The sequence below is a fragment of the Cyprinodon tularosa genome, unplaced genomic scaffold (assembly GCF_016077235.1).
Source record: "Cyprinodon tularosa strain WSP-4 unplaced genomic scaffold, ASM1607723v1 ctg193, whole genome shotgun sequence".
NCBI classification, from domain to species: Eukaryota; Metazoa; Chordata; class Actinopteri; order Cyprinodontiformes; family Cyprinodontidae; genus Cyprinodon; species Cyprinodon tularosa.
This window is the reverse complement of record NW_024038694.1, coordinates 202,951-226,506: the sequence shown is the minus strand read 5'-3', so window position 1 is coordinate 226,506 and position 23,556 is coordinate 202,951. Positions and strand designations below refer to the sequence as shown.

General features: G+C 39.9%; 1 protein-coding gene across 4 annotated transcripts; it reads right to left on the bottom strand.

Moving 5' to 3' along the window:
* Window positions 1-3,254: 3,254 nt before the first annotated feature.
* Window positions 3,255-22,617, bottom strand: secisbp2l (SECIS binding protein 2-like). Of its 4 annotated transcripts, none has more exons than XM_038283405.1 (18): window positions 22,391-22,617; window positions 17,835-18,043; window positions 15,913-16,240; window positions 15,676-15,814; window positions 14,306-14,529; window positions 14,093-14,117; window positions 13,890-14,005; window positions 13,618-13,728; window positions 13,416-13,526; window positions 12,767-12,934; window positions 12,531-12,672; window positions 12,203-12,378; window positions 11,980-12,112; window positions 9,066-9,228; window positions 7,135-7,355; window positions 6,616-6,770; window positions 6,294-6,513; window positions 3,255-4,820 (listed from the first exon to the last, which is right to left on the bottom strand). In XM_038283405.1, exons 1-18 carry the CDS (start codon window positions 22,409-22,411, stop codon window positions 4,198-4,200), a joined length of 3,285 nt encoding a protein of 1,094 aa, XP_038139333.1. In that variant the 5' UTR covers window positions 22,412-22,617; the 3' UTR covers window positions 3,255-4,197. The 4 variants fall into 4 exon arrangements, with proteins under 4 accessions (XP_038139333.1, XP_038139334.1, XP_038139330.1 ...); XM_038283406.1 differs by having other exon boundaries at window positions 13,890-14,002; XM_038283402.1 differs by having other exon boundaries at window positions 15,676-15,817; window positions 22,391-22,616.
* Window positions 22,618-23,556: the final 939 nt, after the last annotated feature.

The following is a 23,556-nucleotide window of genomic DNA, read 5'->3' as shown; positions in this document are numbered from 1 at the left end:
GTAACCTTTTTAGAAGTGCATGTTTTTGTTGTCCGTCCGTCCATCCATCCATCCATCCTTGCATCCACTTCTGCTTATCTGGGGCTGGGTCGCAGAGGCAGCAGTCTAAGCAGAGATGCCCAGACTTCCAGCTGCTCTGGGGGGACCCTGAGGCAACACCAGGCCAGCTCAGAGACATAGTCCCTCCAGCATGTCCTTGTGGAAGGCCCAGGACACAAAGGTTAATGGGATATGCCTGGAACACCTTCCGAGGGAGGCAACCAGGAGGCATCCGAAACAGATGCCCAGCCACTTCAGCTGGCTCCTTTCCATGTGGAGGAGCAATGACTCTCCTCTGAGTTTCTGTCGGATAACTGAGCTCCTCACAAGATCTCGAAGGGTGCGCCCAGCCACCCTGCAAAGGAAAATCATTTCGGCCACTTGTAATCATTATCTTGTCCTTTCACTCATTATTGTTAGGATAATTATCATTGAAGATGTGTGAGTTTATTACACCTTGGTATTGACTGCCTGTTGTGTGTCACAACTGAGGTTTTAATCTAAACAGGAAAGTTCCTCTGTTTGGATATACAGTTGTAATCTTAATTTTGTACGTGGCAAAGGATTGAGAGCGGTGTCCTTCAGCTAAGAACAAAGTGTCATATTTTGATAAGGCTGGAGCCATGGAGGTCTAATCATTTGCTAACGTGTATGATGTAAAATAAGATAATGTCGCAGACTCTGGCAACCCAGTCCTCAATAAACTCCAAATGGTCTACAGAAGCCACCTTTTTAGTAAACACTGTTGTATTATTGGATCTAAGTTTAAACAAGTTTAAACACCCTTAGAGGGTCAATATTGAACGTTAGTGATCAAACAGCATCACTTAAACCAAGAAACACAGCAGACAGGTAAGGAGACCATTATGATTTTTAAAGCAGGTTAAGGTTATGAGTTAATATCCCAGCCTAGGAAGATCTATGAGTGCTACCTAAACCATAGTCTGAAAACTGAGAGTATAGAAAAAGTCACTGTTAGCAAGGAAGGCATCAATCATAGCATTACCCAAGAGTCCAAAGGTATCTCTTGGGTTCAGAGCCATATGGTCAGAAATATTACGGGGAAAAGGGGGAAAAAGAATGCAGAGTTCTAACGGACAGAGGGAAAACACATACATGGAGAAAGGCGTTCTAGCCAGATGAGATCAAATTGAAACTAAATAAACTGACTTGTAGTATAAATAAAAAACTATCTGATTCTGATTCAAACTCAGTTCAAAACAGAGCACTCACCAGAGATTAAACCTTAATATAACAGCCTGATCCTGAACATGAAGAAGATGAAGGAGATCATCTTCGACTTCAGGAAGAACCATCCTAACTAGGGTTGCACCGATGCCACCTTTTAACCCAGATACCGATACCTGCCTGTGCAGTATTGTCCGATACTGATTCCATACTGGTAACATCTGTTTTAATTTGACGTGTGCGTTTATATATGAAGAACTGCATACTACTTGGATGTAAAATAATTGCCATCATGGCTTTGTCAAGCTGCTGCCTACCTTTGTGAAGCAGGAAAAAGACTAATACAAAGTGAATCCAGTAGAAGATTTTATTGCCTACATGGAATGGGTGACAATAGTTGAATAAAGTTTTGGCTCTCAAAATGATATCGGTGCCCTATTTGTTGGTACTCACCCATACTAATACCAACCTTTTAGTGCTGGATCAGGCCCTGCCTGATGCTGGTATCAGTGACACAAGTCCTAACCACGCTCCACTGCTAAATCAACAGCACCAAAGTGCATGTACTTCTGCTGAGGATGAGGAGAGCCCACCTGCCCCCACCCATCCTCACCACCTTCTACAGAAGCACCAAAGATAGCGTTCTGACCAGCTGTCTCACTGTGTGGTAAGGAGGCTTCAGCGCCTCAGGCTGAAAGAAGATGAGAAGAGTCTTGAGAACAGCAGAGGATCAGCGGGGCTACATTAAAGACATTTCACCCCAGCGCTGCGTGTCCCGAGCCCTTAACATTATCAGTGACCCCTCACCCCCCCTACCATGGACTGTTCTCCCTGCTGCCCTCTGGGAAGAGGCTTCACAGCATTCAATACAGGTCCAGCCGCAACAGCTTCTTTCCCACCGCCGTCAGACTGCTGAAAAAAATCTCAAAATCATGTCACAGACTATGCATCAGACTGATAACACCAAAAACACTGCATGATTACTGTCTGAAAGCTCCACCAAACAAAATTTTGTTTTGTAAACTCTTTATACAAAAGGACAATACAAATTTGTCTAAGTCTTAATCCCACTGATAATCTTTTACACATCCCCAGTAAGTTTTTGGGAGCACTGAGATGCTCCCATCATGGCTGTAGTGTTTATGTAGAATCTGTAGGCAACATCATGAAACATTAGAGCTACTCAATTTACTTAAACAATATTTTAATGTTAATCATCGGTCCATATAGGTTAAGAGTGTTAACATGATTATGAGAAACAGCCTCCAACAATGTTACAGATGAAGTACAGTCAGAGGGACACGGTCTTAAATATCCATAGAAAGACAACACAGTCAAAATAGATTTACTTCATCGAACCATATTTTTTTTTTTATCTCCTTCATTTTTTGTTGTTCACAATAGTTACAAGACTTTTACCAGTACTGTATTTACATAGTGCAAAAGAAAAAAAAGAAAACCCTCACACATTACCTTTCGATTAACAAACACTTTGATGGAAGTCACACACACACTCATTCAGCGTACCTTTAATTAAACAAGAAATACTTTCATTAATTCAAAGTGTGAAATGCACAGATATCCCTCAGAATATGGCCTTAACACACTGCATTTACATCTGCAAAAGTCTTTACTAAATTGGATTCGAACTGTTCACGTGTCTATAGTATTAAATGGCTTTAAAAACAGAATGATTGTTTTTTGTTTTAAATACAACTCTAAATCTTTTTTCTTTCCTCTCCATTTAAACTTGTATTTACAGAAACATGTCCAAGAGTTTGTGTTAGACTGGTAACCTCCTCACTGGCGGTCATTGTTGGGCGTTATAAAAAACAAAACAAAAACAACACCCTGCTAATCCAATATTGAAGAGCCCGTTTCAGGTCTTAGCAACTTAAAGGTGTATTTAGAGAATTATTAAACCTCAGGGTTGCCGGTAAGCATTAGCCTGTTCCTCTGAACCAAAGATCTTTTAAATATATAGAAGGTAAAGTTTATATTTACCCTAAAAACATGTAAAATGAATCCTGAAATCTCAGTGTGTATATGATAGAAGAGATGTGTTGAAAAAGAAAACAAATAAGGAACACTTTTTTGTTTTTCTTTATGGAAATCAAAGAGTTTACATTTCCAATCGATTGGAAAACCTCTAATACTTTCAACGAAAGGCAAGATCAATAAGACAAACCATTAAATGCTTTAGAGAACCAGAAACACAGGGTTATATTCACAAATTTTCCTTAGCTTCTTAGAAGTAAAGTTATTTAAATCATCTAGACACAGGATGAGACACTGGTTGTTCAGACATTAAAACACTGCGGAGACCGATGGGTGGGAGCTGTTTTGGTTCAAACATGGAACCCCTGACACTTTAAAGCAAATGACAAAACTCAATAATTAATTAATAAATGCATGATCTCCCTCCCTCGTTAAACAAAAATAAATGAACAAACAAAAAAGGTATGTATATGTATATACATAGTTTAAGATAAAACCAATAAACAGCTACGTAAATCTAAAGCATGAGTCTGTAAAGCACACACACAAACACACGGATGAATACAAAGAGCTGTAAACCTGTAGAGCTCTGGATGAAAATATATTCCCAAACTCAGCATCACTTTCATCACTTACTCCCAGAAAATGTCTCTAAAAAGAGTTCAGCTTCAGAGGTGGAGAAAAAAAAAAAAAAAAAAATCAAGTTACCCCTCTGGATTCAAGTGTTGCAGGTTCTGGGCTGAAGTGAGAGCATCCTTGTTGTAGTGTTAGGAGTCGTTTGGTCTGTAAGCTGGTCAGATCTTTTTTTTCCCCCCAAGTGTGTGTGAATGTTGGTCAATTGGTTGATTCCTGAGATAATGCCTGGTGTCAGGGGTCAGACACAAAGGATAGAGAGGGATGTAGAGGGGTGAGTGAGAGCCACAAAGGACAGAAATATTCAGTGCATGTAGAGAGAAAACCAGCGGAGAAGCTTCAGACTGTGGCTTTCTTAGCTTCCGCCTTTTCTTTGTCCTCCACATTTGGCTCTGTGAGGTCTGTTGAGTCCAGATCGTCTTCATCCCCACTCGGCCCCTTGTCTTCTTCTTCATCCTCCTCCTCCTCCTCTTCCTCTGTACTCTCTTGGCTTTTTCCCAGGTGCAGGTTTTCAAGGGTTTTCGACACCCAAGAATCAATGCGACTGCTCAGAGTGGGCACTTCTACAGAAATAGGTTCAGGAGTGTAGTCTTCCTCCTCCTCATCCTCCTCCTCCGCCTCCTCCAACATCCCAGGGACCAGGGTGGAAGTGGTGGACGTGATAGAGGAGGTCAACGGCCCCCTGCAGCTTCCATCCAACGAGCCCGTCTCTGTGCTTTGAGAAGCAAGCTCGAGTCGGTCGTCAGCCCGGACCTCCTCTCTGTCCGTGGTACCCTGCATTGGGGGGCCTGTCCTGCTCTGGGTAGCTGTGGAGCTGGCAGGGACGCTGCTACTGCTGCTGCTTGCTGCTGGTGTTTCACTATTATTACTCTGGGAGGTTGTGGAGGCGGCAGGGCGACTTGCCTCCGTCTCTAGAGGCTCCAACGCATCTGAGGATTCCATCATACTCCTCCAGTTAGTCTCTAGAAGAACAAGCAAAAACAGGATCTATTAGTTCAACATTTATAACTGAACAGGAGCGCTCTACTCTCATTAGAAATTGTTAACATGCTGACAAAATAATGTTTCTAAAAAAAGAAAAAGGTTTAAGATGCATTCTCCACTTGACATTTCAAGATGAAGGTATAGTTTTTAATTCATCTGTAATAAATGAATTAAAAGCTGCTTTAACATCTGATTAAAGTCTGTAATAATTGGTACACCAGGAGGTGGCGAAAAAGTTGACATAATGATTGCTGATAATATAAAATTCAGTAGATGATAGCGATAGTTGACAAGCAACAAAACTTCCAAAACTTTGCATAAAGTCTGCAATCTTCAGATTATGTATATATCTTACTGACCTTTAACAAATGAGTCTTAAAGCTGCAGTGTGTTATTTTCAGAGACATCTAATAGTCAGACTGCAGAGAATTGAACCTCTCCCCCACTGCTTCTCCACCTCCAACAATATGGAGGCCATGATGGTAGGAAATGGCTTCTGCAACATCTGCATCACCCGTCTTATCAAGTGTTGACGAGGTTTTTGTTTACATAGATAATTTTATAAATTGTTTTTATCAGTTTGTGTAGGTTATAGATTATATATTGCCCTAACTGTCACCGTCACATTAGAGGGTATCTGCAATCTCTACGGTCACTAGTTTGGCATCTCTTAGCTACCGTAGGGCACAGATATCTGCCTTCGCAAATGTGACAGCTGCTCTTAATAATTATAAATAGCAATTGTTAAGGCGACATAAACAAAGTTTGAGACTTTCAGTTCATAGGTGATAAAATTCATATGTACTATATAATATATTACATTTCTGTCAAAATCCCTTTAATTATTACACACTAGCATCGAATACAGATTGTTCATTATGCAAAGAGCAATTTGCATGTTTTTCTTCATAATGTGGGGGCCTCAGAGTGGCGGTGAGTCTGTTGCTGCATATTATATACAAAATCAGTGCAAGGCAGAAAAATGAAAAAAATAAAATAAATAAAAAATCAGTAGTTTTAGTATTACGTTTGCTTATAATTAAAATAAGTTTAAATTTGAGAAAGTTTTTTTTGTTTTATTTTTTTTTATTAAAAATGAGGCGCAAATAGAGCATCATCATCTTGGAAAGCATGTTTTTCCTCCCCTTACTGTTTTTTCAACATTCAATGCAAGAACAATTTTCTCAAGTTTTAGCGTGGCCCTCAATGTTTCTGTTAGAGAAATTTGAAGCTTCTTTTCTCTCTTGTGATCTGGTAAAGATTCAGATTTCCAGCAAAATTGAAAAAAAAAAAAAAAGAAGAACTAATTAAGAATCAATCTCTACATGAATGCAAGTCATCATCAATAAGTCGACAAAATATGGTTAAAGTTCAAAGAAAATAGCCAATATAAGCATTTTTTAAAGAAGTTTTCATCTTCAGGTTCTGTATAAAATTCAAAATGAGCTCACCATACTCCTTTTCATTAACCTCTGAGATGGGCTCAGAGAAAATGGAGCAGAATGAGATGGCTGAAGCAGCCGAGTGGTTGCGTGAGTGGCCCATGTGATGTGGGACCTTCTTGTCATTTTTCAGAGCCTCCTCTGCCTGCTCCTGCTCCAGAGCAGACACCATGTCCTTGTAGGCCTTCCTCGCCTCCTCTGTCAGGGACACTAATTGGTCAAAGAGACCCTAAGAAAAAAAGACAAGTAAATAATATAAAGAAAAGCTAATTAAAACACAGATAACTTTTAAGGGGTTTTAGAAGTTTTGAGGAGGATAGCAATGCCCTACCTCAGCACCAGAGTAGTTGAAAATCCCTACAACACTAACAGGCACCAGCTTGTTGACGCACCGTCCAAGAGCTTTTCTGCCCAAGGCAAACACAAACGGGATCTCCTGCTCTCTTGCCATGGCAATCACATTATACAAAGCTTCATCCAAACCACCTGCAACGCATAAAACAGTTGGAAAGTCAAGTCATCTCAACAACAGGTTGCAAAAACAAGGTAATTTGGCTTAGGAGCATTAAGTTCCCCCATTAAACCGCTGGGTTTGCACTGATTATTTACACAGCTGGTGTTAAAATCAACTCATGACTTTTGGAGTCACAATTTTTGCAAAGAGGGGATTTTATCTCATTAGCTTTGGCTTAGTTTAGTTGACATGCAGTCACATTTAAATGACACAAAAGCATACAGGGTAAAAACAAAACAAAAAAAATATCCGATACTCCACTGACAAGATAAAACCTGGAAATTATTATTATTCCGTCAAACACAGTTTAACCCTTTTGTCTATGTAGACACTCACCTTTGGCTTGGATCTTCTCACAGTTAGGAGAAATGATGACACACTTTATCTTCTGCAGCTTCATGTGCTTGGTCACCTCTCTGAGACCCATGACCAGCCGGCGTTTAGATTTGGCTTTGGTGGGATCCTTCTGGTAAACCCGCTCCTGGAAGCGAACCAGCTCCTGCAGCAGCAGAGTCACGCTCTCATCGATCTCCTTACTCAGGACCTGGTTACAGTACCTGCAGAGGAAGAAAAAAAAAAAGTTCTTGCCATGTTGATAGTAGGGAGAGGTGCTGCAATTAGTCATCTTTGTTCATGATGGTATCTATGATCTCTTCCATCTTTTTCTTTAGATTAAACCTTAACTTAAACCAAGAGTCTGATCTGCTCTACAAGAATACACATTTGTGGAAGCAGTCTATTCCACTTCTAACTGATTAAAGCTCACTTTGAAATGAGAAAATTTTACAAAAAAGCATCACAGTGGCAGAGTTTAGATTGATAAGGAAGAGCATTATACATGTTTTTATTAATAAGAGGTGGCATGAAACAAAAGTTACTATTTTCTCAGCACCTCTGCCAGCTAATCCGCAGACTATCCATTATATAACAGATCACTGTCATGAAGTTACTTGTAAAGAAAGTCCACATTCAACCCTCTAGATTAAATCCTACAACAGAGAACCAAAAAAATATTTCTGATCAGGCGTCAGGTCTGTTTTGATTCCTAACAGCTTTTTACTTAGTTAGCTCGTGTTTAAAAGGAGCTCAGATTGCCTTAAAGTGGTGCTCTGGGTCACATGACTCATTCAGTGACAGATCCGACCCTCACAAGTTACATAGGTGACTGTCACAAGAAGCGCAAGAAGCAAAAATAATTTAAGATACGATAAATTTAGCTGCTGCTTGGGTCAAAACTTATTGTCGCCTTAGCAACGCCCATCCAAATCCTGACTAATCACACAACTGTTCTTTGACATGCTGTAAGATAATACAAAAAAGAAAAAAAGATCCTGCCCATATGGCAGGAACCTCCAAGAGGGCTGCAAGAAAAAAATAAAATAAAAGATAATTGTTTTTGCAGCTTTGAGAGCGAGAAAAAAGCTGGACTATGTAACAAGCTTAACTCTGGATCTGTGTGTGATTATCTGTAGACTCTGTAGCCAGCAGTTATTTTATTTCTAAATTACACTGAAGTGTGAGGGAAATGTCAATATATATGTAAATATAATTTTGATAGGGTCAAAAAGTAAATAAAGTGTATAAATACAAATCCTTTTTTGGAAGTCACATGGAAATATCTCATGGCTGTAGTGGAGTTTATTTTCCTTTAGAGCTGCAGAAACGAGGCCTGCTTTTTAAATTTATATTCTGAACGCTTATGGGTTTTTTCAATTTTAAATTGCAGATCATCAGCTTTATTTTCATCATCATCATGAACTTTATTTGTAGAGAGCTTTAAAATAGCTGAAAACAAAGTGCCGAACATAGCAAAAAAATAATGCTGAAACACAATAGATTCAAAGCTAAAGATGGTGTGATGTGAGGAACCAGTGTCCTGGCAGCTAGATCTTAGAGGAGGAGCTTAAGCTACAGTGGCCTTTTGGAGATTTTTAAAGAGAAAAAAAACACAGAAAGGGGTGGGCTGGGACAATGGGCCTTTAACTGAAAGTATGGAGGGAACAAAGCTGTGTTTGAGACGGCAAGCATCCAGTTTGCCATACTCCATTCAATTCTTTATTGTACTGTTCCTCCATTAGAGTCACCCACTGCTTCCCACTGCCAAGGTGTTTGCAGAGTAGGACACTAATTTGCTAAACCAACAAAAAGATGTTGCTGCACAGTCATTATTTCCAGATATCCATATAAAAACCACATTTATGTCTACAGCTCTTTAAAAAAAAAAAAAAAACTTCACATGGTTGAGCAAAGCGCTGTGCAGGACTTACTCTCTGAAACGCCGGCTGTGGATCTTGGTGACGGCATTTGAAGCCATCGGACTGCCGATTCCAGAACTGGCAGGAGAACCCTGTGACACCGGGGTGATGCTGTATGGGGAGTTCTGGCTGGCCGGGGAGAGGGACGCATCGCTGGGCACGCTCAAGCCGTTTTCTGTATTGATGCGCATCAACAATATATTCATTCGCAATTCACAAACATAACATTTCTTGTGTCACTTAATTTAGTTCTTTCTAGGGCTGCAACTAACGATTATTTTAAAAATCGATGATTCGGGCGATTATTTTTTCGATTAATCGATGAATCGGACAAAAAAAATTTTTTATATTAACCTCTTTATTCCGAAATAAAAATTTAAGACAGAACAAACAAGCACACAAGTACAGGTTGCTCATTTACTTTACTGGTGCAATATGAAAAATAAATGTTTGTGTAAAAACTACGCAAACTTACATGAGAAATGTAGCTGTACATCCACAAAATATAGGCTACTTTGTTTCATAAAGCGCAAAAAGAGACAGGCATTTTTGTTTTTCAAAGCCCCTAAGGGGTTCAAACAATAGGTCCCCCCATTTCAACAAATGAGTTTTTTTTAGACTAGAAGAGTTCTGCCTTTTAAAGGGACACTATGCAACATTTTTCAGTTAATTAATGTGTTCCATAACGTTTTGGATGATTAAATGAGTCATTTCAGGTTGAACAAAGGTATTCTCGGCCGCCCTGGTGGTCTGTGGGGGAAATACTGCACTTGCAATTGCAGGAGCACCGACCCGCACCCACAGGCTCAGAAGTCTCGTGAGAGTCAGTCTTGCTTTACGGCCGAGAACTGCTAAACCCCCCAGTTAAAAGCATTCTCGTTGCTAGCACAGTGGCGATCCTTGTGCAGTTATGCTACGTTCACGCAGCAAAAGCAGCAAAATCGTGTCTGCTGCTTCATTTTTGCTGCTTGAACCAGTTAGTTCTGACGCTCTGGCTGTGCGGTGCAAAAGTGTGTCTGACGCGCGTTGGGCGGAGCTTCACTATCCTTTCTCTGCCTTGCAGCTATATTTGCTGTGATCATTTGGAATAAAGTAGTTTTAATATGTGTTTAAATGAGAAAATACACCTGAAAACGTAATCAGTGCAGTCAGTTCATTCAGATTATTATCCTGCCTTCAATATTTTTTCTGTCGGAGCCGCTCAGACCCCCACATACCAGCGGGGCGCCAACAGTATGGATCCCTTCATCAGCAGCGGTTCACCGCGGCAGCTGGTAGGTGTTTTTCATCTAAATAATCCAAACTGCATATTCTGCCGGCAGATTTCTGCATTTTAAGTTAATTTAGGCGTCAATAAACTGTTTAAGAGGAGAGATCATAGCCTCTGATCATCAGCGCTGTGTCTCTCTCCCTGCTTCAGCTGCTCAGACGCGCTGGGCCTGCTGCTCCTTGACGCGCGTCAACCATTGACTTTGCATGTAAACTCGCTGCTTCTGTCGCGCCAGCTGCGGTGTGAACGCAGCATTAGTCATTCGTTACTGGTACAAGCAGCAAAAATGAAGCAGCAGACGCGATTTTGCTGCTTTTGCTGCCCCCGGTGTGAACGCAGCATTAGCCTGTCTGCTAAGCTCAAAACAACCGCGCCTGGCTTGACGGAGAAACCAGGAGAACAGCTGTGCATATTTACGACAGTGCACTTTTACTTTCGCCCTCTGGGGGGAGTCTCGCTGGAAAATCAACACCGGTTGCATAGTGTACCTTTAAGACAGGAAAGTATAGCAGTTAAAGTTGCTGCTTGAGAAAATACTGAACCATAGAGATAAAAATAGCCCTGTGATTCAAATTATAAATTGTATTTGGAATAAAAATGAGAGAACTAGGGGTGCTAAAAAACACATCCTCCAAAGACAGATATTTACATGGAAATGTGGCAGATAATTAATTGACATATTACTGATCTTGCTGGATTTTGTTCTGCTTTACTTAACCATAAATTGCAGGATCTTCTTTTCTTTATCTTTGCCAGAAGATTTAAACTTTAAAAGCCTTGCCCTCATAATTTGCAAGTTAATTTATTTATAAAGAAAATATAAACGCTGCTTAAACAAATTTAAATGAAATTAAAAGTAAAATAAGTAGCCAACCTTATCACTGTCTGTAACCTACTAACAAGGTAAGGAAAGCATCAGATGAGCTACCTGAGAAACTAACTTACGTTTCCCCACTTTAAAATGAAACAAACATGGTTACTCATCCTGCTGATCAGCTCTCTTCACTGCCATAGAAGGCTCCAACGTGTTTTCTTTTCAGGTGCTGCGTCATAACAGTGGTGCTTCCGCGCCATGTTCATTTGTTTTTACAAAAGTTGCATGTTACGACTTTTTTCACTTTACAAAGCGCAGGCTATTTTAATTATTGTGATCAATTTGCGCCGTCAATCCCGGCGCATGCGCGCTTCATTTGCAGTCTGGGCGCTGAGGGTAAACTCCTCACTAAAATCCTGCGGCTCTGACTGCCGTGCTGAGAGGGATTCCTGTGGGAGAGGGAGAAAGGCGTTGGGATGGGGGAGGCGCCCCACGGCAGGCAAAAGCCGCCAGTGACACCGCAAAAAGTCGCCAGATTTGTCGCTAGTCGCTTTTTTGAAAAATAGTCGCTGGAGGGGTCTGAAAAGTCGCTGAGTTGACAACACTGCAACTGCGGCGCTGACTCGCTCCGCCATATTTTTTTTTCTTCCCCCGGATGACGGCGGCGGCGGATGACGCATTAATCGCGCGCACAACTAATCGATGATTAAATTCGTTGCCAACGCTTTTAAAAGTCGATTTTTATCGATTCGTTGTTGCAGCCCTAGTTCTTTCCAATTGATGCATTAATGTTTCTAGTGTTGAGGGGAAGGACGAGCTCCCCTGGAAGGAACTGGGCTCACCTTCCTGGGAGGCAGGTTCACGCGAAAGATCATTTGTAAACTGGAGACACTCATCTCCATGCTCGTCATGGCCTGCAGACTCTTGTTCCATGCAAGACTTCCCTTTCTTCCCCTCACGTTCCTTTAGGATAATCTAGAAATACCAAAACAATGTTTTAGATACGTCCAAAAAGGAAAGTGCTGTCAAACCAACTATTAAGTTATTTAGTTTAATTTTCAAAACCTTCTTAAGGGCTGTAGGGCGTTTGACTTTGGGAATCTCTCTCTCCTTCCCCCTTTTCACTCGTGGTGCAGTGGAATCCAGAGCGTTGTGTGGGGCTGAGAGGGCTTGTTGATGACCCCTCAGCATGGATGGCACATTGGTGGAGCTTGAGCTTTGGAAAGGGCTGGTCGTTCCAACTGAGAGAGGAAAGAATAAAAAAAGACTCCAAATGTTAAACTACTATGAGGAAATTAGCTGAACGATTCCAAGATTAAAATGCAGACTTTCCATTGTTTGTTTGATTTATATCATTTAAGTATTTCAAACCTATAAATGAATGAATGAATACCTGTAAATGATAGTGGTTTAGTATTTGTGAGCTGCCTGGCCTTCATAGCCTGCTGCTGCTTTTCTAAAGCAGCCAGCATATCTCCCAAGTCGAGCTCGACTGGCGTTTTACTCTTCTTCCCTGCTGCTTTGGTGAACGCTTCCTAGAAGAGAGCATGCGAAACCAATTAGAGGCCACAGAGGAACAAAAATATCAGAGCACATGCAGGGACTAAAATCAGATGGTTATGTGCGTACCTGTAATTTCTTCTGCTCCATGCTGATTTCTGAATACTCCTGCGCCGTGGCCAGGGCAGCTGCCAGAGCCTTCTTCCTTTGGCTCTTAGCCCTCTTGGGAACGGAGGTAGTAATGGGAATGGGTGTCTGCACAATGTTGATTGGAGAGTTTTCTGGTAGGCCATCCAGCTGCAGCACAGAATCATACAGACTTTTGTTATTGAGCAGAATATTATGTTATTGAGCAGAGATGCTAGACACACCAAGTCCGGCGGAGTGATGTAATGATCTTTCAAAGATACTTGCCAGAGGTGTACCTTTTCCTACCAAATTAAGACTGATTAAAACATCCTACAGGAAATGAAGAATGGATTTTCATGGCATACAATTTAGAGCAATGTGACTTAAACCAAATTTATGCATAAGTTAATTTGAATAAATAAATCTATAAATCAAATCCAACTCTTTTCTGACTTACAATTAATTTGTTCTGTTTTCATTTGGGTCGTGCATCACTGTAAACTCAGAGTTTTAAGTTTGAAAACAATTTAAAAGCAAGATCTTATCTCCTCCAGTGCTTGTCCAACATGATAAAAAGATGCTTGAACGCTTAGGTGTACCCAACACACAGCTGGAAACCTAGAGGATTTTCGCAAGATCTTTCCCTCACCAGATTTTTAGGCAGTTTAGGTTGAGTGTGTGTCTGAGCAGGTGCAGGTTCATGTTTGTTGTTGCGTAGGACAGACCCTCCAGCTGCAAGATCTGGAAACTCGTCCTCATCCTGCAAAATACATAGAAATCGTTTTAGTGCTGCATACCGTTCTTTCGGAAATAAGTGTAACTCGACAGAAACAGTAAATGGCTTCTCTAACCTCAAAGTAAAGTGGCTCTGGAGTAAGATCTGCACCAGTGACCACTACCGGCTGAACTCTTTGTTCGGACTGGTTTGACTTCATGCGTCCTGAGTAGCCATTGTGGAAGTCCTGGAAGAAGAGCACAAATTCAAGGAAACAAAAAGTTTAGCCATCTCTATCTGTGTACCTACTCAGGCTCGGAGATGATAAGATGAAAAGCGATTAAGAAACTATTTAAAAATCTGTTTACTTCTTTTTTCCTTTGTTTATATGCCCTCTAGAACTTTTACCTGCAACAAATTTCTTTGTTCACTAATCTTCCTCTGATCGGCTCGGTGGTACTGGCCATTTCTCTCCCTCCAGTGCTTTGGAGTAGCCTGTGATGCTACATTTACCCAGGCACCTGCTGGCAAGAAAATGAAATATAAAAATTAAAGAAAAGCCTCTATTTATAACTACAGCTCTTATTAAAAATAGCAGGTATTAAAATTACCCTTTATGACACCTGTGTCAACTCCCTATAAAAACAGAAAACATTACAATGTTAACCCAAAGTATTAGAATCAAGGTTAACAAAAATTATGAAACAAAAATTATGAAATTATTAAAGATTAGGTGAAAAAATGTGACATCAGTTTTGTAATAAATTCTCATTTCTTTTACAGCTCGATTTAATGTCTTAAACATTAATAATAATCAAATCTACCATCGGTGCAACTGCATTCTCTGGAGTTCGCTGTGTCCCTCCGGTCGCCTGATTGTGTTTGGGACTGCAGTAGCCACTGTCGCTGTCTATATCAGCCTCACTGGCACCCTGCTCGTTGTAGCCTTCTGCTGGGTGGGAAGGTCGTCTTCTCTTCGTGCGGTTGTTCCACATTTGTGGGCTAATGCGCTCAGCAGCACAACGCCCCGACACCTCACCTGGGAAATCTGAAGAAAAGGTCATGGGAATAAAAAAAAAAAATAATAATAATATTCACACATACATCACAGAGAACCTTTAAATAAAATGAGACTATTTTTCATCGAAGCACAGCTATGAAGATTTGATCCATCTCTACTGACTAATAATGACACATGATTAGAAAACCCCAAATAAGTTGCTGAACTTTTTGCATCCTCTTGAGTGGCACACAGGTTCAGTTCTCAGACTGGAATGTCAGCAATCCAGTTTTTCTAAAGCTTAAGCAGAGGCATTGTCAACATCATCGATACCAGTAAGAGCAGCGTCAGACACCATTTTACTGGCATGGAAGACTCCATGCAGCTATCTTTATCTTTAAATAACTCTGGAATCTTGTCACCTCATGCTCTGATCAGCAAAGGGACTAACAAAGAGATTCTCACATCATGATAAACTCCAGTAAAAATACAACCAATTTCAAAGTAGAAATTTTTAATTTCAAAACAGAACATGTATGCAAACGATTCAATTGATTAAAAATTCAGAAATGCAAGCATATTTCCAACTGAAGCCACTTATTTGATTGAATTTAACCACTTTGCCATTCTGCTTGTGTCTGAGTTACATAAGCCTTTGAAACCTGCGTTATTACCTCCAACAAGGAGGTTGTGTTTTAAGGACAGTTTTTGTTTGTTTGTCTGTCTGTGTACAGGATAACTTAAAAGTTATGAATGGATTTTAATGAAATGCTTAACGAAAGTAAAAAATCCATGACATTCTGGCAATGATCCACATCATAATCTGGATAGAGGGATGTTTTAAAAGTTTCTCTAATATTGTGAAATAGGGAGATTTGGCTTAACAAGCAGCTTCTCCCTAAACCAAAGGGAGGCAGCAGTGAATAATGACAGCTTCAGCAACGGACTGGTACTGTTACTGAAGACAAAAACAAAAGAAAAAGGGACGCTGTTCCAGGATCAATTGCATTTTTTTTTATATTTTTTTTACAAGAGGTGCACCTCCTGTTAAGTACAAATTCATTAAAATGTTGTAATGATCCAGATCATATGCATGTTTTAGCTATAGGTCTAAGTCACACTTTGCTGCTTGGTGAACGTCGGCGCTCTCCGAGTGCTTTTATAGGTATTTGGGTCGTCAGCCTACAGTCTTACCAGTCTGTTGTGCTGCATCCACCAACATAACGGTCTTGGTCCGACCATCAGGCGTTAATGTGCACACCTCTTTTTGCACAGCTATGTTTCTAGCAGGAAGCCGGCGACCTCTTGAAGGCTGGCAGATACCTAAATGTGGCTGCTAGAAAAAGTAAAAAATAGAGACAGTTTCCTTAGCAGAGCTAAAAGAACCTCTGTGCTGTAACCAGAGACAGAAAAACAATTGAACTCGTCTACCTTGGTAAGAACATTAGATCGAGGCATGCCTCTTCCTCTCTGGCTGGCCATACCATAGGTAGGCCCCAGTGGCAGAGGCCTTTCCCCGACATCCGCGGACACGGGGCTGACCACTCCAGCTTGAACTGGACTTGGATATGTCCCAGGGAAGGGCTGGTAAAAACCCATCACAGGAGGACATGGAGCAGGCATGATCTGGTAGTAAGCGTAGTCATTAGAGACAGGTGGCTGTGGGGAAGACAAGATGGGGTAGGCCAGGTATGGACCTCCGGGGCTGGGGTTGGGCTGCGGCCAGCGCAGCTCCCCTCCGTTGTACAAAGGATGCTGCCTGTAGAGAGGAAAACATTTATTCTGTTTGGTTGTTTCTAGTATATTAAAAATTACAACATGTATTTATTAAAGGTTGATTGCACAAGCGTAAAAGAAATATTTCTAATACCCCAAGCATGTCTTTATAATTTCCTGACACTATAACATTTTCCTTTCTCTATTCAACACAGTTGATTCTTAAGGCTCTGTTTGTCAGCTCATGAGAGTGACGCTTGTAAAGATGGACCACAAAAAAAATCAAGTACACTTTAAATTCATCACAGACTCCACACAAAAGAAAAAAAAAACAAAAAAATGTTGGTCATTGTGATAAAAATGGCAAAACTGGAGTCTGCTGGTGAAGGAAGATTAAATAATGGAAAAGCTTTCAACAAGGAGGGAGCTCAGATGTGCTCCATTCAAAACAATGTTTATATTTATAAGCAGAGGGGGGCAAACTTTTGCAAAAACTCTGAAACTTGTGCTATGCACTTTTAAGGATATAGATGGAATAAAAATGTATTTTGTATAAAATAAAACAAACAAAAAACTATATACCCAGTTACCAGACAAGCCCCCCCCCCCCCCCCCCCCCCCCCCCCCCTAATTTAGACATTTAATATACCACAGGGTAGAGATGCTTTTCCTAGACGGCTGTTCCTGGTAGTCTTTAAGTTGTTAAATTCCCCATTCGGGTTACAACACACAGAGTCCTTCACTCAGATACATTTCAGTCCAACGGGAAGTCCCTTTAGGGATCAAAGCATATAGCCCTCACCTTTATTTTAAATTCAACTCAGAAAGTGAATCAAAATACAGACTGTTGGTTGGCTGATGGATCAACAGGGTGAAACTATTTAGGAGTGTTTAGTTTTTTATGGTTTTCATGGATGGGGGAAAACAGACAAGTATTCAGTATTTGGCTACTGATTAAGAAACAAATGTTGAAATTATAGCCATTTCTCTAAAGACATGGAACTTTCGGAATCAACACAAGTCCAGGATAAGCAAGGCTCAGATTCCTTTGACTGCAGTGGTCAACATCCATACAGTTCCTCTGCTTGGTTTGTTACAGCTGAGTACATAGTACATGCAAATGCTGATAAGAATCCACATGACATTTCCACAGTCAAAGACTACTATAGTGGGCATTTCCTTGAATTCAAATAGTGGGGAAGGAAACAAAGAAACGGATGTGTGCAGGATCTAGACCATCACTGGGGACAAAGAAAGAGCTGCTGGAAACATTACAGTTTATTTTGGTTCAAAATAAACAAAACTAGTGAGGTTTCCAGTTTTAATTACAGCTATCTTGGAGAACGGAGGAATTCAAAGTTTTTGACTTCATTTAATGTTTGAACAATCTAATCAAAATCTTATTCTGAAAAGACCACCAGGACACAATGTTGTTTTAATAGCAGCAAAACAAGTCTGTGAGAACATTTTCGAAGCATCGTTAATAAAGAGCTCTAAGGTCAGCCCTTTCAGGACTTAGAGAGTTGAAACTATATATAACCCTGAATGAAAATGCTCTGGTGCTTTCAGCACATGTTTGACTCTGTGTAGAGGTTTCATTCAATGTCCTGTCCCCCACAGTGACAGCTGAACAGTACCTGTTGGGTTGGTTTTCCTGGACGAAAGGGTAGCAGGTGATGAGGTAGCTGGGTATGGGTGCGGTTTCCACCCCTCCGCTGCCGCCTCCTATACCGACACCCCCTCCTCCTCCTCCCGCTTCGCCGGAGAGACTCATGCTGACCAGTGATCCTTCAAAACCTTTCTTCTGTGGGATAAACGGTTCCACTTCAGGTGAAAGCTTCACATCCTGCACAGACACAAATATGCAGCTGTTGCTGTTAAATCATCACAGTCACGCATTTATCATATGAGAAAGAAATAAGGCTTTTTTTTTTTGTTTGAAATGAGCAGAGCTTGGTTTGTCAATTTGCTGACAGATTACTACATTGCCAGCCTGCTTATAGTACAGTGCCTTTTTTAAGCGTCACCAAACAGTTGATGGGCAAATATGACAAAATAACAAAACATGAATATCATATCTGCTGCACCGACCAAAAGTCTTCAGCTATTCTTCAATTCAAAATATTTTGCACCTAAGGAAACTGATTAAAATATAATCCTTTAAACGTTTGAAACCCAGACTTTCTGCTGAACTTTCAACGTTGCTTAGTGTAGTCTTTTTTTTTTGCATTTAAATGCTTCAAGGACTGCTCTCTGTATAAAAGTCTGTGTAAAAATATATACTGCAAAGCAATACCTAAAGGAACGATCTAAAAGCATTTTAGAATGCTGAAAAAACATCACTGGAGATAGACAACCTAAAATATCAAAATAAAATATTCTAAAATAATCTATACTCTATCTGCATTTAAGTTTTCAATTTCACAGTTATAAAAAAAAGGTAGGAAAACATTTGTTACAGTATCACGTAGCATAAGAGAAGAGGTGTTTAAGACATTCTGTGCCAAGACCTTTCAGTTTATAACTTTAGTGTCAGCTAGAACCACTTACGCTATAATCATAAAAACTTACGTAACAGGACAATAAAAAAAACATTGTTTTACGTTTCTTCTACTAGGACTGAACATCTGTTTTTTTTTCCCATGACGCATAGCTGCCAAAATTTAGTACAATAAATAACAAAATAAAAAAACTTTGACACGAGGAAAACTAAATACCTAAGCAGAGTTGAAAATTTGAAGAAAAATTGTAGCCCGTCTGCAATCAATAAAAAGATGTGCAGAAAATAAATAAAATAAAAACATAACCGATGACTGTGGCTTTCCCCAGATAACAGGAGAAATGTTTGAGCTTTTAATAGATATCGTAGTCAGGTAAGGATCTACATGTCAATAAACACAGGTGGACTGCTGCTTAATAATGCTAGCTGTTTTATCTGCTAAAAAAATGTCAAGACCCCTGCAAATGTCAACTCTGCGAATGTAAAACAGAAAAACCCTGTTTTAGCCTGATGGCCAACTAACAAACCACATGACATTATCTCTGCAGTAAATAATGATGGCCCACAGGAAAAGGCAAGAAATAACTCTTCGACTATAGTTCTTCATTTATGAAACAATAGAATCAGTTACAGGCAAAACTGTTGCATTGACAGCTAAAATAAAACTTGTCTTAAAAGTAAGTAAACTCCTAAAATGTTTAAATATATTTCATTATACATTTTTAATGGGACAAAACTGAAGATGATATTTTTATACCAAGTAAAGTCTGTGTACAAAGAGTTGCAAATTAGATGTCTGTTCAAAATAAGGCCCGCATAATGCATCAAATTGGTGTGGATGGCCTTTGTTCAAGAATGAAACCTCTTCTAAAGACAGGTCACTAGAAAACCCGCAAACGGTTTCCTGAAGACCAGCAATTACTGGAACCAACTCCTGTGGTTTGATGAGACAAGATTAACTTATCTGGTTCTGATGGCGTCAAGCTTGTATTGCTAAGAACGGTTTGTCTAGTCTACAGTCCTTCATGGCGGTGGTGATGTCATGAGCTAAATTGTTTGAGGAAATCATGAATGTCAATTTGCACTGAATAAGAGCATTACCGCCTTCCTCAGAAAACACCTCCAAGATGATCACTGACTTGCTAAAGAAACTGAGAGAAAGGGTGCAGAACTGGCAAACTTGTAAAACCTCCCCAGACAGAAGGTTTGGGAGCACAACGATTCCAAGGGGAAACTGTGATGCTCTACAGAACTCCATACTGAGAAAAGTTAAGCCAGTCCAGGAAAATAATGGGAGCTTTGGGAAATACTGACACTTAGGGCCCAATTTGAAAATTAATGGTTGTATGTCAGGTTATTTAAAGAGGACGGTAAATTTGAACAGTTTCATAAGCTATGCAAAAACTATTTTATGTTGTATTAAAGTTTCCTATGTTTAGTTTTATCCCGAAAACATGAGGGCTGTACTCACTTTAGTTAGATACTCTACTCATACTAATCATGAACGTCACCAGAGATGTTAAAAGAAAAAGCAGATCAAACCAGATTTTATTGAAATTGATGGGCAGGATTTATTCTTTTTACTTATTGTGAACAACTGTTTTTATCTTTAGGATGTTTTATTTCAGAGCAATGTAATTAAAGAAAAGACTGTAATTAACATACATTACAAATTATTTACCAAATTTGAGAAATGACCAAAACTCTAAGAGCATAACATTTCCTAAAGCTTTTCTCTCTAGATGATGCTACCACTGAAATTTTTCATTTTACAGAGATAGAGGAGGTGAAAGGGTTCAGTGTACAAAGATGTCCCCTCTCTCTGAAACCGTGGTTGGCTTGGATGAATAGAGTATCAGTGCAGCCACTGGATGTTGCACAGACAGCTATTGTCTCCCACTGTTACTGGGTGGTTTTTTCACTTTCCCTTAGGTGACTCTCTTACATTGCAGTGAAGATAAAAATGGAACCTGTTCTGCCAGATCCATCAAGACGCCAAAACTAGATTTAAGAACTGAGATTTCTTCAAACCTCCCAAACCCAACATACAGATGGTAGTCTTCAAATCCAAAGCGATACGGCAATAGGGCTCACCAGTACTAAAGCTCTAGACTTTTACACTCTTACACTGTTCTTGATAGTTTGCTGTTATAGGATTAGGTTTGAGAGGATAAGGATGGCACAGCACCACAAGATAAGCTAATTATCCAATAGGCCGTCACAGACTCCTTATGTTAATTCTGAAAAGCGCGCAGGGGTGGAAAAATCTGACCATTGACAGATGTGGAGAAAAGGCAGAGGCGGTCCAAGGATTCATCTTTCCATTAAACCATGAGTGCATTTGTGTTAGTGAGAGGGTCACTGAGAAAAGCTGTGATTGTTAAAAGGACAATGAGATCACAGCCAGATGTTCATCCGACGGGGCTGGCAGAACCAAGCTAAAATAGCTGGGTTTCTGTGCCTATTTATCCAAGCATTTGTTTACAAACCAGGGCTTAAAAAGCAAAAAAAAAAAAAAAAAGACATTTGATTCTGCACTGAGAGCAGGGTGGCCTTTATAGAGGAAAGAACAGCTAATGCTCTGCAGCTCAGCACATTTCTAGAGTAGCTGGGCTTGGTGTTTATTATTATTACAGGGAATCTTGAATACAAAAATAAAGTAGATTACTTAAGTGTTTTATTAACTACTGCCACATTATCTAGGACCTGTTGCCTTCTGGAAATCCAGGTTGCTTCCTTAGACCATTTTGCACGCATTCAGACTCTTTGTTATTCCAGTAAATCTAAGCTTTTCAATTTTCAATGTAGAAGTTATGTTAATCAATTAACTTTTATTCCAACCAAGTTAACATCCAACATACAATGTGAAATATTTGAAGTAAATATGAACCGACTTCCTTTCTTCTGTGTCTATTGTGAAGTCACGTAACACTGCTATGGAAGATTTAAGCTCTACTGGTTAGTTTAAAACGGAAGGAAAAATCCAATCGCAACCAAAGTGGACTCTCTGCATAGCTGAGATCTGTAAAGGAATGACAGACACGCAGAAGAACCAGACATTCCTCTTCTTGATGCTCCACGCATGAAACGTCTCCGCCTCTCATGACAAAAACACTCATGCATACATTCCTGTCCGACTGAAACCCATCAATTCTGTTCCCTCTTTAGCCAATTATTGCCACAAAAGTTCAATAAAATAGGACGAAACACTTATTTTTTGTTACTAATTGAACACAGAAGCACTCGCGTCCTATGACAGCTGATTGAGTTAGCTTCTGCTAGCCAACGATGCTAACAAGCAATCGAGAATGAACGAAAGGCGAAGGAATGCGGTCACAACAATCGCTGATTATTACGTAAAATAACTTAAAAACAATTTCGCTCAAAAAGAAAAAAATAATAATGGCGTTATGAAGTATTTAGTTTTGGCTCTTTGTATGTTAGCTTGTTTAGCTGTCGCCTATGTCAGAAAACAACATAACCATTAGCTTGGTTAGTAGATTAAAGTGAGCCTTTGGACGCTACAAAAAGTCAAGACGCCATTTGTATTAAGAATAATAGAGTGGTTACCTCAGGGAAGCTGAAAATGTCAACGTTTAGGAGTCAGTTACCCCAGGCTGACGCTATCCCGTTTCTTTCCACGGGCTAAAGCGTTAGCTGAACCAAGGGAAAACAGAGCAAATTAAACCCTACCTTAATGTCACCAGCGTCCATGTCAGTCACCGACTCCACCGCAGACCGTCATTGATCACAACCCAGAAACTGTCAGGACGGAGCCCATTTTACTTTCTTCATTATGAATAATATCAACCGATAGAACCGAACGCGACTCGCTTTTCACGGGAGCTCCACCGTTAACTGTTGCTGCTGCGTCAGCTGCGAGCATGTAGCGCTGGCTGGCTACAAAGGGAAAACTGCTGTCGGTGAGGAAATGGGAGGGGATCGGCCTCATTTCCCAGCCGGCGGGTCAGCCGGGATAGGAGGTGTTAGCGTCTTATTTTAAATTGCGCATGAACCTGCCTATTGCTGACATTCAGCAGGATTTTCCGCACCTCTGACGCATAAATATAACACTGTTGGGTAACGATTTATAGCAAACATTTCCCGAATTCAAAAATTTGATAAACTGGATTACCGAAATCCTATTTTTGCAAAAACCACTTAAGTCTCTCACGTGAAGAGCTAAAATCTCACTGTCTGATCGGGTATGATTTGACGTAATTTACAGAAGAGGATTAGGGCAATTGAAAAAACAAAAAAGTTAACTTTTACATTTTATTTCAGAATATTATGAGAACAAAGTGAGATTAAAGTCAGCATTCTGACATTTTTCCCATATTAAACTGAAATATTTAAAAATAAGTCAACTTTTTATTTTTTCAGTGGCCCTAATCCTCTTACGTAGTAACTCTTTGTGGGACACAGTAGATTGTTTTCTCTTTTCAAAACTAAACCCCCTCGCACGTCACCCATACATCGTCGCTGCTTCTACCTGGATTACTCACCGTCTGACTTCAAAGGAGCAGACCCAGTCAGCTGCAACGGAAGCTGTCAAACATGACTGTAAAAATGTACAACATAACAGAACAACAAAAATGTTATATATATATATAGATATTTTATATGCTGTAAACATACTTTATGAATTAACCTAAATTTTGATGTGTATAGGACAAATCTTACATTTATAAAACTTGATATACACACAAATATGTGTAAAAGAAAAAAAAAAAAAATCAAGTTTGACTAATGCACTGCACATATGCATGCTACCAAAGTTTTTCTAATCTAACAGTATGTAAAGACAGGCATTAGTTAGCAATGGCATTTGATAGCGAGAAATGCTGACCAATATTTAT